At 38.3% G+C, this 15,313-nt stretch overlaps 1 protein-coding gene across 5 annotated transcripts in view; it reads left to right on the forward strand.

Moving 5' to 3' along the window:
- Positions 1-2,202: 2,202 nt before the first annotated feature.
- Mark1 (microtubule affinity regulating kinase 1) overlaps positions 2,203-15,313 on the forward strand; it is a 127,935-nt gene continuing 114,824 nt past the window's right edge. Inside the window, exon 1 of one of the 5 annotated variants that reach the window (XR_006850441.2) lies at positions 2,203-2,727. Coding sequence is in view for 4 of the 5 variants with exons in the window: in XM_046438445.2 (XP_046294401.1) it covers positions 2,677-2,727 (51 nt within the window). In the remaining variant the exon portion in view is untranslated. The remainder of the gene's footprint in view (positions 2,728-15,313) is intronic. The other 4 variants (XM_046438445.2, XM_046438441.2, XM_046438439.2 and 1 more) reach the window with 4 other exon arrangements.

A 15,313-nucleotide genomic window follows, 5' to 3' on the forward strand; every position in this document is an offset into this window, starting at 1 on the left:
CCTTTGAGCTCTGTCTTTAATTAGCCATTATATTGTACAGAGTTGACCCTGTGGGTCCTGTGACTGGTGCAAGATTGAACTGTACCACATATTCCAGTTATCTTCTTCTGTATCTCATTAACCTGATGCTTCCATGTTCTCAAAGAAGTCAATTTAGTGGAATTTTGAAAAATGGAAATAAATATGCCTGTCAAGGTCAACACAAGGATAAGATAAAGGATAATATGTGAGTGCACTATGAAGAGCAAGATCCAAGCTACCCACTGAAAGAATGATTCATATTCCAATGGGGCTGAGCATCTTTACAGAGATATATGTTTATTTCTGGGTCAACATCAGTACCATTGTAATGCAAGCCACCCTTGAATTGCTGCAATCGTCAATGATACTGATGACATCTTATGGGCAGCCCTATAGGCAGCAGTGACTCTAGCTGATCAGAAAAGTACAAGCTTATGTACTGGCAACTTTAATATGTTTTGGTGATTCAGAAGAACTATAAAAGCATGGTATTTCCAGATACACACCATAAGTTAGGTTGCAGTCTTGCAGTTCCAAAGCCTGAATGCTATTTAAGGAGTGGTGATGACCACCAAAGGGGTCTTGTGATTTTTATTTGCTTTGTGAAATTGGGACATGTTTACAATATAAAATATTAGGAAATAAATACACAGATGGTGTTCTAGAAACGACTATACACTGGGTGAGAATTTTTTTTCCCCTCAGAGAATTGATGAGTGCTATTTTTAGGTCTTTTGGTCCCATGTTTTAAGGGTCAAGTGTTAACTTTTTAGAAACAACCTTTAATGAGTCAGGATAAAAACCATCTGGTGGAGGAATTCTTTCTTCAAATGGATGAATTCCAGAGAGAGAGGAGGAATTTCCCACCAACATAAGATTCCCATTGGAGGCTTATGAAAGTAGCTCTAAAAATGTATTTATCTTCTCATATCTATTACTCCTTTTATTTTCCTGCCTATCTGTGAAAGCATGTGAAAAAGAAATATTGGAAAGAAGAGGGTTAGAGAGATGGTAAGGTTTTTGTCCTAGAGGCTGAGTGTGCTAAAACATAGTCTCTCTAGTAAGGGAGAGAAAAGCAGCGTTGCTTATTAAAGGGCCAATAGGTTCTGGACACTGTTCTGTATTGGACACTGTACTGTACACGTTGATGTCTGCACGATGTAATGAGTGGCAGGAGGGTGGAAGGGTGAGAAAGCCACCTGGAAGGTGTAGGACAGGGCCAGAATCCGAGATGGCTCTCCATCCTCCCTAATAAATAAGCTCGCCAAAGTGACACTTCCTTGTATCCCAGGAAGTGACGACCAGCCAGTGTAAATGTCGTGACTCTTGGGTCTCTCCCACTCCCGGGGTGCTGTAGGAATGAGGGAGTCCTCTTCCACGCGCCCCATTCGCAAGGAGATCGCGCCATCCGGGCCGAGTTCCTTGTATAAAAGGAACCACTCCGACGCTGCTGGTGCATGGGGGGGGGGGGGGCTTTTGTGCCCTTTGTCCCAACTGTGAGGGTGACCCTGAACCAACGGCTCCCAGGAGAAGGGAACTGAAAGAGGGTTCTGGCTGGGGCAAGAATTGAGAAAGCCTGAGCACTCGGGCAGAGGAGGATTTAAGAATGGGAGAAGTCCCCGAGATAGGAGAGAGGAGGTGTAGAATCCAGGGCAGGATCCTACACAATCCTTCCCCAATGAAATGGACCAAAAAAAAATAAAGGGGGGGGGGAATATTACTCCCTGTCACCCCAACCCAGCAAAAACTAAACACGAATAAAAATAAAAACCAACAGAGGCTCTTAGAGCACCGTAAACTCCGCGGGTGGGGCGAGAAACAAAAATAAACAGGGGCAGGCGGGCTAAGGAGCGCGGAAGGAGGAGGAGGAGGCGGCTCCGCATCCCTAATGAGGGAATGAATGGAGAGGCCCCTCGGCTGGCGCCCGCCCACCCGGCGGCGGCCGCCAAGTGCCTCTGGGCGCTGCGTGCCGCGCCCGCCGCTCCGCGCGCAGCCGGCTCGGGCCGCTCCTCCAGGCTGGGGCGCGGCGGCGGTGACTGCGCGGACCGAGTAGGGACGCGCGCGCCGTGGGTCTGGGCGTCGAGAGCCGGGGCGCCGCCGCCGCGGGGCCCTGGGCGCGTGGATGCGGCTGGGCCGGGCGGAGCCGCACACCTGAGGCGGGGCGCGGAGCGCGGGGAGCGGCGCGGGCGGCGCTGTTAGGGCCGCGGCTCCCGCTGCCGAGCCGCGCTCTCCGGGACGAGCTAGGCAGTGATTCGCGGCGTCGGGTTCACCTTCAGCCATGGCCCGGATAGCCTAGCGGGGCCTCGCCCCCCCCCCCACCTCCCCTTCCCCGCCGCGCACCGGCCGCCGCCGCATCCTGCCGGCCTCGCTGCCTGGCCCGCGCCGGGCAGCCGCCCTCGCCGGGAGCCCTCCCTCGTCCCTGCTCGCGTCCCCCCCGCGGCGGCGCCGCGGGAAGCAGCACCCCCTCCTCTTCCTCCGCGTCCCCTCCCCTCCGGCCCCCGCCGGGGCCGCTTGTTGCACCGCCCGCGGCCTGCGGGAGCCGCTCGCCGCGGCCGGGCCTGGCGCTCGTGTCTGCACTCCCTTCCTCTCGCCCCCCGGGGCCCGCACCCCAACCCGACCGGAGAGACCCCGGCCCAGCCTCGTCGCCCGCACAAAATGTCGGCCCGGACGCCATTGCCAACGGTGAACGAGCGGGACACTGAGAATGTGAGTAACTGGAGCCTCCCCCAGAAGCGGCGGGGGCCAGACCCTCCCCCGGTCCCCCTTCAGCCTCGCTGGGGCCGCCCCCGAGCTCAGCGCCGGCCACCCGCAGGGTCTCCACCTAGAGCCTGGCGTGACCCTCACCCGCTGCCCAGCCCCTATTCATTCCAGCCCCATTTCGCTTCTTTCTCCTCTAGGGTGAGGGTGGGGGCACCGTGAGAGGCGCCCCCTCGCCCTGAGGTGGTCCTCCAGGACAGGATGGGGTGATGGAGGGCAGAGAGGAGGAAGGCGGTGACAGAGTGGGCATCCTAGACAGCTTTATTTCTGCCTCTGCATTCTGTATCCCCACCCGAATTAAGGTTTGCTTTATGATAACTGAAGAGCCAGCTACCTTTTACACCCTTGCTTTTCTGGATCTTTCAATCCTTTATACCCCCCACCCCACCCCCGGTCCCGCACGCATTGCCCCATGACTTTGCTTTTTGTAACATTGTGTCCACATTTTGGGTCACCGACACCAAAGGGAGAAGCACAGGAATGGAAGTAGAGACGTGTGTGTGTGTTTGTGTGTGTATGAGTTTACCATTGCTGTGATACTGTAGTAGAGATGAGTAGAATTTTCACGAAAAGCTTCTGTGGTCCTGGGGTTAGAGCAAAATATTTGAAAGCCCCGTGAAGCCAACTGGCTTTTGTATTCTCTTCTCCAAGTCAGTGGTAATGATTCAGGGCAGGTTTTACTTTAAATAAATCTCTCCTTGGAGTGGCACAAGGTGCATTTCTTTGGAGGAAGGATTTTTCTGTCTGATCAAATTGCCCTCAGGAGTTTTTATCAAGATTTAGATGTCCCCAGTGTTTAAACTCTCCCAAACTAAAAGAACAAGACCAGTCATACTTCCACCTTCTGAAAAGTACAATGTGTGTTTGTGCAGGTTTCTTTGTGGGAAAGGATTTTTATGTTTATGATTTGTTAGTTTGTTTTAAAATCCCGTGACCTGTGAATAGGGCCTTGACTGATTTTCCAACTAGTTTTCAGAAGCTAGAGGTGTACTAAGTTTTGGTTTGGTGTCCAGAGCTCTTTGGTTGTCTGGTTGACTCATCAGCCCCCAGTGCCTGATGTACCAATGACTTCAAGAGTTTTGTAAAATAAATTAATGAAGTGCTTTGGCGTTCTGAGAAAAAAGATGTGAAAGAGGAGAGGTACAAGCTCACTTTTGAAGTGTTGGAGGGGGTATAAGATATAAACATTATTTAATCTTGAAGAGTAGATGAGCTCAAAAAACAATATAATTATATGAAGGGAAAAGAAATTCTAGTAAGAGGCCATTGTTAGAAGACCCACAAAGATGTTTCACAGTGTGCTTTTGTCCCCTCCTGTGTCATATATTTAAAATGGGAAAGGTACAGTAAGGTTGCCACTATCATACTTTGTCACTTAATTTGCATCATAACTGGTTTTCAAAAAATATAATTGGTGCATGATTTTGACTGAGAGACTGAAGAAGATCAGAGAAAAAGATGAATTTTGTTAAAGTTAATTTTAAAGCCAACTTGGTACAGGATTTTTCTAACAGGATTTCTAAAAAAATTGCTGTCATTCATGAGTGTTAATGAAAAGTAAAACAGATGATGACCTTTGTTTTTGTTAGCAAAGTACTGTGTGTATTAACCGAGAAGGAGCGGAAAATTACATTTTTATTTTCCTTTGGATTTTGAATAGTACGGCTCTTCTCATGCTTGTATGAATAAGGCACTTTATACAGACATGAGATAGCATTATAGAAATATGTACAAAATGCAGCATCACATGGAAGACAAAAATGATTTTAGAGTTAAGCAATAGTAGTGTGATAAATTTTGTTGTGAGGACCTTCTGAAAATGATTTTGCTGCATAAACTCATTTGCTCTGTTTCTGAACGGTATTTCAAAGTCACAGTTATGGTCTTGTTCTTTATTGTGTCGTGCATAACTATCTGTCCATTTAGCTTACTTTACCCACATCCTAATTATCTTCTAATTGCTATGGAAAATATCTGTTATACTGTGGCTGTTAATTAATCAATAAGTATGAAATCAACTCTGTTTTTGAACTAGAAGGGTAGTGTAGAAGTATTTAATGCAAGGCCTCTCCCTTTAAGGAATGTGATCTCAAGTGATATGCAATAGAAGACAATGTATAAATAGGGCTAAATTGGTTTATGAGTGTTTATCAAAGGGGCTACCACTGCTGGCTATTAAATCATCATTGGAGTCTCTATTCTTGTTTAATAGTAATGGTATTATCCATTTTTAATTATCTCATGGTGACATAAAGTAGTAAATCTGCCTGTTAGATTAAAAAATCTTAATATATTAATGCTAATCAAAATGTACATTTGTTTATAGTCATTTTTAATTGACATTTAAAAATATTTATGAAAAATTTTCTATTTATATGACTACTAAAGGCTTTTATGTCTTTTGGAATACCAAAGATAGTAACCCAAAACATTTTATTACCCTAAGAAATTAAAATCAATAAATTACGATAATTTAAACCATCTTAGTATTTTCAGTTAGTGTAAAAATTTCTTTATACATGTAGCATACATATAACATATTTGGATTTTGTGTCCTTGGTAATATGTGATATCTACCATTCCTGATGTCACTAATCTATATATTCAGGATAAACTTAAAAATTCAAAGGGAGAATGCTGTAGCATTGATCTCGTACATACCATGGCTGTGTATAGTACAGTGAGAAAGAATTGCTTTGCTTTGAGAACATTCAGTGTGTACTTTTTCAGGAGTATTTTCTTAGATGAGGGATTTGTGTGTGCCTTGTTAATAGGCCTCAGTTGGCTAAATACAACAGAATAACCAATGATTAACTTTTAAGGCAATAAACACTTCCTAGTGAAGCAGGAAAGACATGTTGCAGATCATAGAATCTATGCAGAATGTGTTTGATTTTTTTCAGTTCAGAAAAAAGAATGCATGTTTGAAAGGTTTTTCTTCTTCTCTTTTCCTTCTGTTAGATTATACTTGTATAATTCTGGTATATATATAGGTAATTCATGACTATTTCTCTGTGTGCTTTTCATTGAAACAATAACAGTTTTTCTAGTGTTTTGGAAAAACGGATTATGGTAATTTTTATGGGTCAAAAATACCCTGTCTAGTTTTATGTGTTGAAATTTTGATTGGTACGAAGAAAATTGATTTGACTATTTCTTGTGATGTTTTAAAATTGACTTGGTTAGATTAAAAATCTTTACAACAATAAATTCTTGATGATGAATCTTTTGATAAATCTGAAATACTCAGTGATGACTCTACCAAGTACTTAATGTAACCAAGGTGGCCATCAGTATTTGTCCTAGGGGAATCATTGCTAATAGTGTGAAAAGGCAAGAGGACAGCATATGTCTGCGACCACCCTTGGCTTTGCTCAGTACCCAGTGCATCCTTGCCATGTCTCACTACCACGTTGCAATTTAATTGCTGTTCCACATTGCCAATGCCTAGTGTGATAGCATTCCCCTGTGACATTAGTGATATATGCAAGAGTAGCATTACATATTACAACATAAGAGGATGAAGCCTTCAGAAAGCCCAAGGTCATACTAAATCTTGGACACTTTCCACAGTTGCTCTACTCATGCTGCTGCTTCCAGGAGGTATTTGTTTTGTTTTGTCTTAGAGATTTTAAAAGAACATGTGCAATGATATAATAAAGAAGAACAGGGTATGCCTCCTTCCTTGTCTACTCTTGAACCTTTTGTGTTTTCTCTGTCTGGAGTGCTCTGCACTTTTCCCTATACTTACAAATCCTTTGTGGCTTGGCTCTTGGTTTTAACAAGACTTCTGAGGAGATCACAGCCAACATTGCTGTCTGTTGTAGCTCAGCGCTGGTGTGTGCATATAGTCTGCACTGGATTTCTCAAAGCAGGAGTATGGGACACAGCATTGGAAGAAGAAATATCTTTAATATCTATCACTTCCCTCTGACCTATATGCTGTTAAGTCTTTTTTTTTTTTTAAAAAAAAACCCGTGTTGTGTAGAATTAGCTATGTAATTTTCAAATAATTATTGTCATTACTATCATTTCTTTTTCCACCTCAGACTTTGCTTTGGGGGTCATTTTCACTTTAGAAGTTCTTTTAATGAAGGATAAAAATGTATTTTGTCTGTATTTTTAAATATTTTAAAATTTAGATGGACATAATATCTTCATTTTATGTATTTTTATGTTGTACTGAGGATTGAACCCAGTGTCTCATACATACCAGACGAGTATGCTACCACTGAGCCACGACCCCTCAGCCCTTTGTCTATATTCTTGAAGGTGGCTTGGCTCTGTCCATAACTCTGGGTTGATAGTGTAATTTCTTTTACTGCTCAGAAGATGGCATTCCATTGTCTACTGAGCCCATTACTTCTATTCAGAAGTCATCTGTTACATAACAGGTGATTGTGTTTGTCTCTTTAAAATTCTTTTAGTATTTTTTGTAGTAGTTTCACTGCAGTGCATGTAGATTTGGAGTTTTTTTTTATCTTGATTACTTTTTCTATCTATGAATTTATCATTTTCATAACTTTAGGACAGTTACCAGCTATTATCTTTTTGATTATTGCCTTGCTCCTGGTGTCTCTATTGTTTTCCTGTTTTTGATGTTCTGATTATGTTAGACCTTAATCTTGTATGCCTTAACAACTTTTTATTTTCCAAGTTCACTGTCTCTTTAAATGACAAACTATATAATTTCTTAAGAATTTTATCTTCTGTGGATTCATATTTTTCATCAGTTTTAGAAATGCATCAACCATTATCTCTTTCTGTATTGTCTTATCTCTGTTCTCTGGAGTGTTTTCTGATACTCTGATTAGATATGCTAAAATGTTTTATTCTTGTTCTTTGTATGTCTTAACCCCTTAGTCATGTTTTTCTACTGTTCATTATTTCTCTTTACTATAATTTGCAGTACAATCTGCACTATGGTTACTCTATGTAATGCGTTTAGGTCAGTCTTTTTTCAGTTGTGTTTAAATCTCCTATAATCCATCTATTTTTTTGTGTGTGTGTGTATGTGTGTGAAAAAAACATACCCCAGGGGCTGGGGTTGTAGCTCAGTGGTAGAGCGATTGCCTCACACTTGTGAGGTACTGGGTTTGATCCTCTGTACCATATAAAAAATATATAAGTAAAATAAATAAAGATATTGTGTTCATCTTTAAAAAATCTTAAAAAAAAAAACATACTCCATGAGATCTGCCCCCAAGAGATTTTTAGGTGTATAGTGCTACATTGTTAACTATAGACCATGTTTGTACAGCAGATCTCTAGAAAATTTTCATGTTGTGTGACTGAAGCTTTATACCTCTTGAACAATAACTCTCTCTCCCCTTCCTTCCAGCCTCTGGCAACCTCCATTGTTACTTTGCGCTATGATGAGGTTGCCTATCTTAGATACCTCATATAATTGGAATCATGTAGTATTTATCCTTCTGTGACTGACTTATTTCATTTTGTCATAATGTCCTTAAGGTTCATTGATGTTTTAATGTATGATAGGACGTCTTTCCTTTTTGTTGCTGAATAATATTCCATTATACTTATGTGCCACATTTTGTTTAAGTGTCTGTTGATGGACATTTGGGTTGTTTCTACTTCTTGGCCATTGCAAATAATGCCGCAGTATACATGGGAGTGTAAATATCTCTTTAAGATACTGATTTCAATTCTTTTATATTAATCCCCAAAGTTGAACTACTGGTTCATATGTTATTTCTATTTTTTAAAGTTTTTGTATTTGTTTTAATTAGTTATACATGACAGTAGAATACATTTTGATACATCATATATAATGGAGTATAATTTCTCATTCTTCGGTTACACATGATGTAGAATCATAGTGGTCATATAGTAATATATGTACATATACTGGTTGTATAGTTATAATTGTACACAGAATGTCTGATTCATTCTACTATCCTACGTATCTCCATATCCCCTCCCTTTTCTTCACTCCCCTCTACCTAAAGTAACTCTATTCTTCTCCAGCCCCCCACCCCCATTGTGAATTAGCAGCTGTATATCAGAAAAAACATTCAGCTTTTGGTTTATTGGGTTGGCTTATTTCGTCTAGCATGATGAAATAAGCCAATCCCATAGAAAAGAGAGTTCTTCCTCATTTTATCTTTTTATTCTATTTGGTCACTCAGTGGATCAGTATTCTCCAGCTCCATCCATCTACCAGCAAATACCCTAATTTCACTCTTTTTTTAAGGCTGAGTAATATTCCATTGTGTGTGTGTGTGTGTGTGTGTGTATCACATTTTTTTTAACCCATTCATCTGTTGAAGGGCACCTGGGTTGGTTTCAATTTTAATATTTTTTTCCATAGTAGATGTACCATTTACTGTGTACAGGGTTCCAGTCTCTCTCTATTCTTGCCAACTCTTATTTTATTTTATTTTTTTAATTTGTTTTAATTAGTTACACATAACAGTTATTTTTGTTTTTGATAATAGTCATCCTAACATTAGATGTTAAGTGATATCTCATGATGGTTTTGATTCACATTTCCTTTATAATTAGTGGTTTTGATCATCTTTTCATATAACTGTTGGCCATTTTGTGTGTTGTTTTGGAGAAATGTTTATTAAAGTATTTTGCATGTTTTTTTTTCTTTTTGAGACAGGAGTCTCACTATATTGTCCAGACTGAACTCGAACACATGATCCTCTTGATTCAGCCTCTGGAGTAGTTGGCATTACAAGTGTATGCCACTGTTCTCAGCTCCTTTGCCCATTTTAAAATCAAGCTATTTATTTGCTATTGAAATATAGGCACTCCTTTATAATTTGGATGTTGTCTTTTTATCACTTATGTAGCTGGCAGATGTTTTCTCCCATTCTTTAGGTGGCCTTTATACGCTATTGTTTTCTTTGCTATATAGAGACTTTTTTAGTTTGATGTAGTCCTACTTGCTTATTTTCACTTTTTTTTTTACCTGAGCTTTTGATGTTATATCTAAGAAATCTAAGATATTAGTATGATGTTATATCTAAGAAATATCCAAGACCAGTGTCATGAAGCTGTTCCTCTTATGTTTTTTTCTAGGACATTTAATCCATTTTGAGTTGATATTTGCATAGGTTGTAAGATGAGGGTCCAGTTGCACACTTTTGTATGTATAAATTCCATTTCCCAATAGTAACGTTGAGAAGAAGACTTGTGTTACAAATTATGATAATTCACCTGTATTTGTATGGGTTTATTTCTAGGTGCTCTATTCTGTTCCATTGGTCCATATGTTTCTTCTTTATTAGTACCGTATCATTTTGATTACTGTAACTTTATATTGTTTTGAAGTCAAGAAGCATTAGGCAGCATTCAGCTTTATTCTTTCTTTAAAATTTTTAGGCTACTCAGGGTTCTTCATAATTCTATATGAATTCTAGGATTGTTTTTTCTATTTCTGCAAAAGAAAAAATGCCATTGGATATTTATAGCAGTGCAGTTCACAATAGCCATTACAGAACTAGCCTAGGTATCTATCAACAATTGAATAGATAAAGAAAATGTGGTATAATACACAACATAGTTTTACTCAAACATAAATAAGGGTGAAATTATGTTATTTGCTGGTAAACGGATGGAACTGAAGAACATGTGCTAAGTGAAATAAGCTGGTCTCAGAAAGTCAAGGGTTGAAAGTTTTCTTCCATATGTGAAAGAAAGGGAGATGGAGAGTGATGAGGGATGAGGAATAAGAGAGAGGAAGAGATAGAAATGCAGAAAGAGGAATAAAATAGAGGATCTAATCAAAATAAAAGGGAGACCAATAGAGTAGAAGAAAGAGATTGAGAGCGAGAGAGGAGGGAAGGTCATGGAGAAATACATTCATGAATGAATCTACAACAATGAATCCTGCTTTTATATTTATATGTATATTTATGTGCTAATTAAAATAATAATGGAAGGGAGATCAGTAGAATAGAGGAAGCAGATGGGAGGAGGGGAGGGTAAAGGAAGATTCTAAGGAATGGAATTGATCAAATTATGTGGGTATGAATATGGTGTAATGAAACCCACTGTTATATATATAATTATAATGTACCAATAAATGTAATAATGCTATTGGGTTTTGACGGGGATTTAGGTAGTATGGACATTTTAATATTCTTTCAATTCATGAACATGGGCTGTTTTCTGTTTGTCTTTAATTTCTTTCAGCAGTATTTTGTAATTTTCAATGTATAAGTCTTTCACCTACTTGGTTAAGCATATTTCTAATTAGTTTTTTTTTTGATGTTTTTGTAATTTTCAGATGTTCTTGATAGTGTATAGACACAATAATTTTTTTTTGGTATGTTGATTTTGTATCCTGGAAGTTTCCTGAATTTGTTTATTCTGACAGGTGTGTTAGGGTTTTCTACCCACGAGATCATCTACAAACAGACAATTTTACTTCTTACTTTCTAGTTTGGGTGCCTTTTATGTCTTGTTTAATTGCTTTGGCTTGGACTTCTGGTACTATGTTTGAATAGAAATGGCAAGAATGTCCTCTTGCTACTTGTTCATATTCTTGTTCTTAGAGGAAAGCTTTGTTTTCCACCACCAAGTGTGATACTAGCCTTGATGTAATTTCCTTCCATTTGTGTCTGTTGAGTGTTGTTATTATGAAAGGGTACTGGATTTTGTCTAATGCTTTTTCTTTATCTATTGAGATGATCATAGATTTAAAATTATTTTTTCTGTTAATGTGATGTATCACACTGATTTTTATATGAACTAGCCTTGAATTCCAGGTGTAAATCCCAATTGGTCATGGTATATGATTCTTTTAACATGGCATTGATTTTGGTTTGCTGTTTTTAAATTTGTTTGTTTAGAGACTTTACCATCTGTATTCATTAGGCATGTTGGCTTGCAGTTATTTATTATTATTTTTTGTAATATCCTTTTAAGGCTTTGGTATTAGGGTATTGCTTAAAAATGAGTTTGTTGGAAAAGTTTGAAAAAGATTGATGTTAATCCTTCTTTAAATGTTTGATAGGATTTATGAGTGAAGCCATCTGGTCTTGGGCTTCTCTTTGTTGGAAGGTTTTTGATTACTAATTCAGTCTCGTTACTAGTTATAGGTCTTTTTAAAAAATTTTTTTATTAGTTGTTCAAAACATTACATAGTTCTTGACATATCATATTTCATACATTTGATTCGAGTGGGTTATGAACTCCCATTTTTACCCCGTATACAGATTGCAGAATCACATCGGTTACACATCCACTTTTTTACATACTGCCATTCTATTTCTGCACAATTTCGTCTTGGTAAGTTTATTTGGAAGGTATTTATAAGAGGATATTAATTATGGGGATGGGTTCTTGCTATTATGGAGGCTGAAAAGTACCTGCTGGAGAGCATCTCTATAAGGTGGAGAACCAGTGGCATAATCTAGTCCAAGTCTAAAGAACTAGGAGCTTCATTGACCAAATGAAGTTGGGTGTTCCAGCTCAAGAAAAGAGAGTTCTTCCTCATTTTATCTTTCTGTTCTATTTAGTCCCTCAGTGGATCAAATGATGTGGTATATCTGAAGTACCTGAGATTCAGATTTATTGTTTGTGCCAACTAATTCTTTTAATGAGGAGGCATATTTTTTGCTATATCTACTTATTAAAATGTTGATCTCTTCTAAAACATGCTCACAGACAAACCCAGAAGTTGTGTTTTACCAGCTATCTGAATTAACTATCATAATAGGTTATGTTTCTAGGAATTGATTAATTTCATGTGTTATACAGTTTGTTGGCATAGAATTATTTATTGTAGCATCCCTTAGCTTCCCTTTTATTTCTGTTATTAGATATATATGTGTGTGTGTGTGTGTATGTATATATATATAAAACAATTCTTCTTTCATTTTTGATTAGGTGTATTTGAGCCCTCTTTTTTTTTTTTTCTTGATGTAGCCTAAGGTTTGTCAATCTTATTGATCATTTAAAATTAAAAAAAACAACAACAACAAAAAACTCTTGTTCTTTTTTTTCTGTTTTTTTTCATTTGTTTTTGCTGTCCTCTTTATTATTTCCTTCCTTCCTTTGGATTTAGATTGTTCTTTTTTCTAGTTCTTGAGGTTTAAGTTGTTTATTTGGGCCTTTTCTTTGTAATGTAGGTGTTTTTTAATGAAGTTATTATGAACTTTCCTCTTCATGCTACTTTGCTGTAACTCAAAAATTTTGGTATGTTGTGCTTTTATTATCATTTGTCTTAGGATATTTTCTAATTTCCCCTTTGATTTCTTCTTTGAATCATTAGTTGTTTAGGAATGTGTGGTTTATTTGTGAATTTTCTAGCTTTCCTTCTGGGATTTATTTCTAGTTTCATGCCATTGTAGTTAGAAAAGATACTTGGTATTCTTTTTAAAAATACTTTTTTAGTTATAATGGACACAATATCTTTATTTTGCTTGTTTATTTTTATATGGTGCAGAGGATTGAATCCAGTGCCTCACATGTGGGAGGTAAGTGCTCTGCCACTTAGGTCCAGTTGGCCTGTAATGTTCTTCAGGTCCTCTTATTTCCATAATGATCTTATATGAATGATCTATCCACCACTGAATATAGTTTTTGAAATTTTCTATTATTATTATAAATGCTATCTATTCCTGACTTCAGTTCTGTCGATGTTTGTTTCATAGATTTTGGTCCTCTGATGTTGGGGTGTGTGTGTGTGTGTGTGTGTGTGTGTGTTTTATATCTTCCTCATGAATTGGTCTTTCTCTCATTATGTGATGACATTTGTCTCTTGTGACAGTTTTTGACTTAAAGCCTATATAAATATGGTCACCCCTGCTTTTGTTTGCTTACTGTTTGCCTGAATATCTTTTCTCATCTTTTGACTTTGAGCCTGCATGTATACTTAATTCTAAAGTGAGTATCTAGTATGGACAGCATTTATTGTATGGACAGAATATTATTTTATTAACCCATTCAACCACTTGATGTCTTGATTGGGGTGTTTAATCCTTTCATTTAATGTAGTTAGTGATAGAGAAGGAATTAATATTACCATTTTGTTAATTTTTTGTCTTTTATAGTTCTTTTGGCCATCCTATCTTCTATTGCTCTCTTTATGTTTCTTTTTATTTTTGTGTTGGCATTAAGAATATGATGGGTTCTATCAGCATCCCCAAACAATCCCTCCAGCAGTCTCCCAAAGCCATTCTTCTCTTATTGGTTGATTTACCTTTACCTTTATTTATTTTGCTTTTCTGGGGCTTATTGAATTTTTAATTTCATCAGGTTTCTTTTTTTTTTGTATTGGAGAGCTTAACTACTAAGCCACATCTGCAGCCTTTTTTGTTTTTCATTTTGAGACAGGGTCTTGCTGAGTTGCTCAGGATCTTTCTAATTTGCTGAGGCTGGTCTCAGACTTGAAATTCTTCTGCCTCTACCTCCCAAGCAGCTGGGATTACAGGCATGTGTCACCACATAGGCCATTAATTCTATTTTTAATTTCTACAAGTTCTAAGATGTTCCCTCAAACAACTCTGGTCTCTTGGTCCTTGCTTACTTTTTTTGATTTCAACTTCATTTCCATAACCATTTAATATATAGTTATTTACATTCTTTTTGTGCTTAATTCCATTATCTGAAGCCCTAGAGGTTTAGATTTATTGTTTGTGACCTCTAATTCTCTTTCACATTGGTTGTTTCTTTTTGTTCTAGTCTTTGATGGTGAACTCCCATTTGCCTCATTTTGTCTATGTGAAACATGGGAGTCTAAATTGAGGATGCCTTCCTACAGAGAGGGCTTGTGTTAGTGCCTACTGAAAACCTGTTGGCCTGGGACACTTTAGTTTTCCTATATCTGTCCTGGTTCATTGAGAGAGCTGGGATTCAGCTCCTCTCATAGTGGGTCAAAGACTTAGAATTTGACCCAGGGTAATTCTGGCTTTTGTGGTTACTTTCAGCTGGTGTTTCTTTTGTTTTTTATATTTGTTTGTTTTTGTTTTGCCCTTGAATGTTTCCCTTACTTTCTTCTACTTTCACAGCACATGTAAAAATAATGCTTTCCCTCCCCCTTCCCATAGGACCCCTCACAATACTGTGGGTACTTCTTTGCAGAAAGACTAGAATAAGCTTATGAAAACAGGTGTTCAAGGGCTGAGGGGTGTAGCTCAGGGACAGAGTACTTGTCTAGCATGCATGAAAACCTAAGTTCAATCCCTAGCACTGCAAAAACAGGTGTTCAAAAATTTCCATACTTAATGTGATCTTACGCTCAAGTCTGTGTCATTTCTGAAAATATCATACAGGCATGCTTAAATGTCCACAGCTTTCTAGCTGTTTGTAAGTCTTCCATTTCAAAAATCTTAATGGTCTATTTCTCCCATGCTTCTGCTCTCTATCCCACTATGAATCAGCCTCCTTATATCAAAGAAAACATTCGGTATTTGTTTTTTTTGTGATTGGAAAACTTCACTTAGCACTGTCTTTTCTAATTCCTTCCATTTACTTGCAAATGCCATGATTTTATTCTCTTTTATTGCTGAGTAATAGTCCATTGTGTATATATGCCACATTTTTTTTTATGCATTCA

This window comes from Marmota monax, unplaced genomic scaffold (genome assembly GCF_021218885.2).
Source record: "Marmota monax isolate L192 unplaced genomic scaffold, Marmota_monax_Labrador192_F-V1.1 WCK01_AAM20220418_F8-fsc00118, whole genome shotgun sequence".
NCBI lineage: Eukaryota > Metazoa > Chordata > Mammalia > Rodentia > Sciuridae > Marmota > Marmota monax.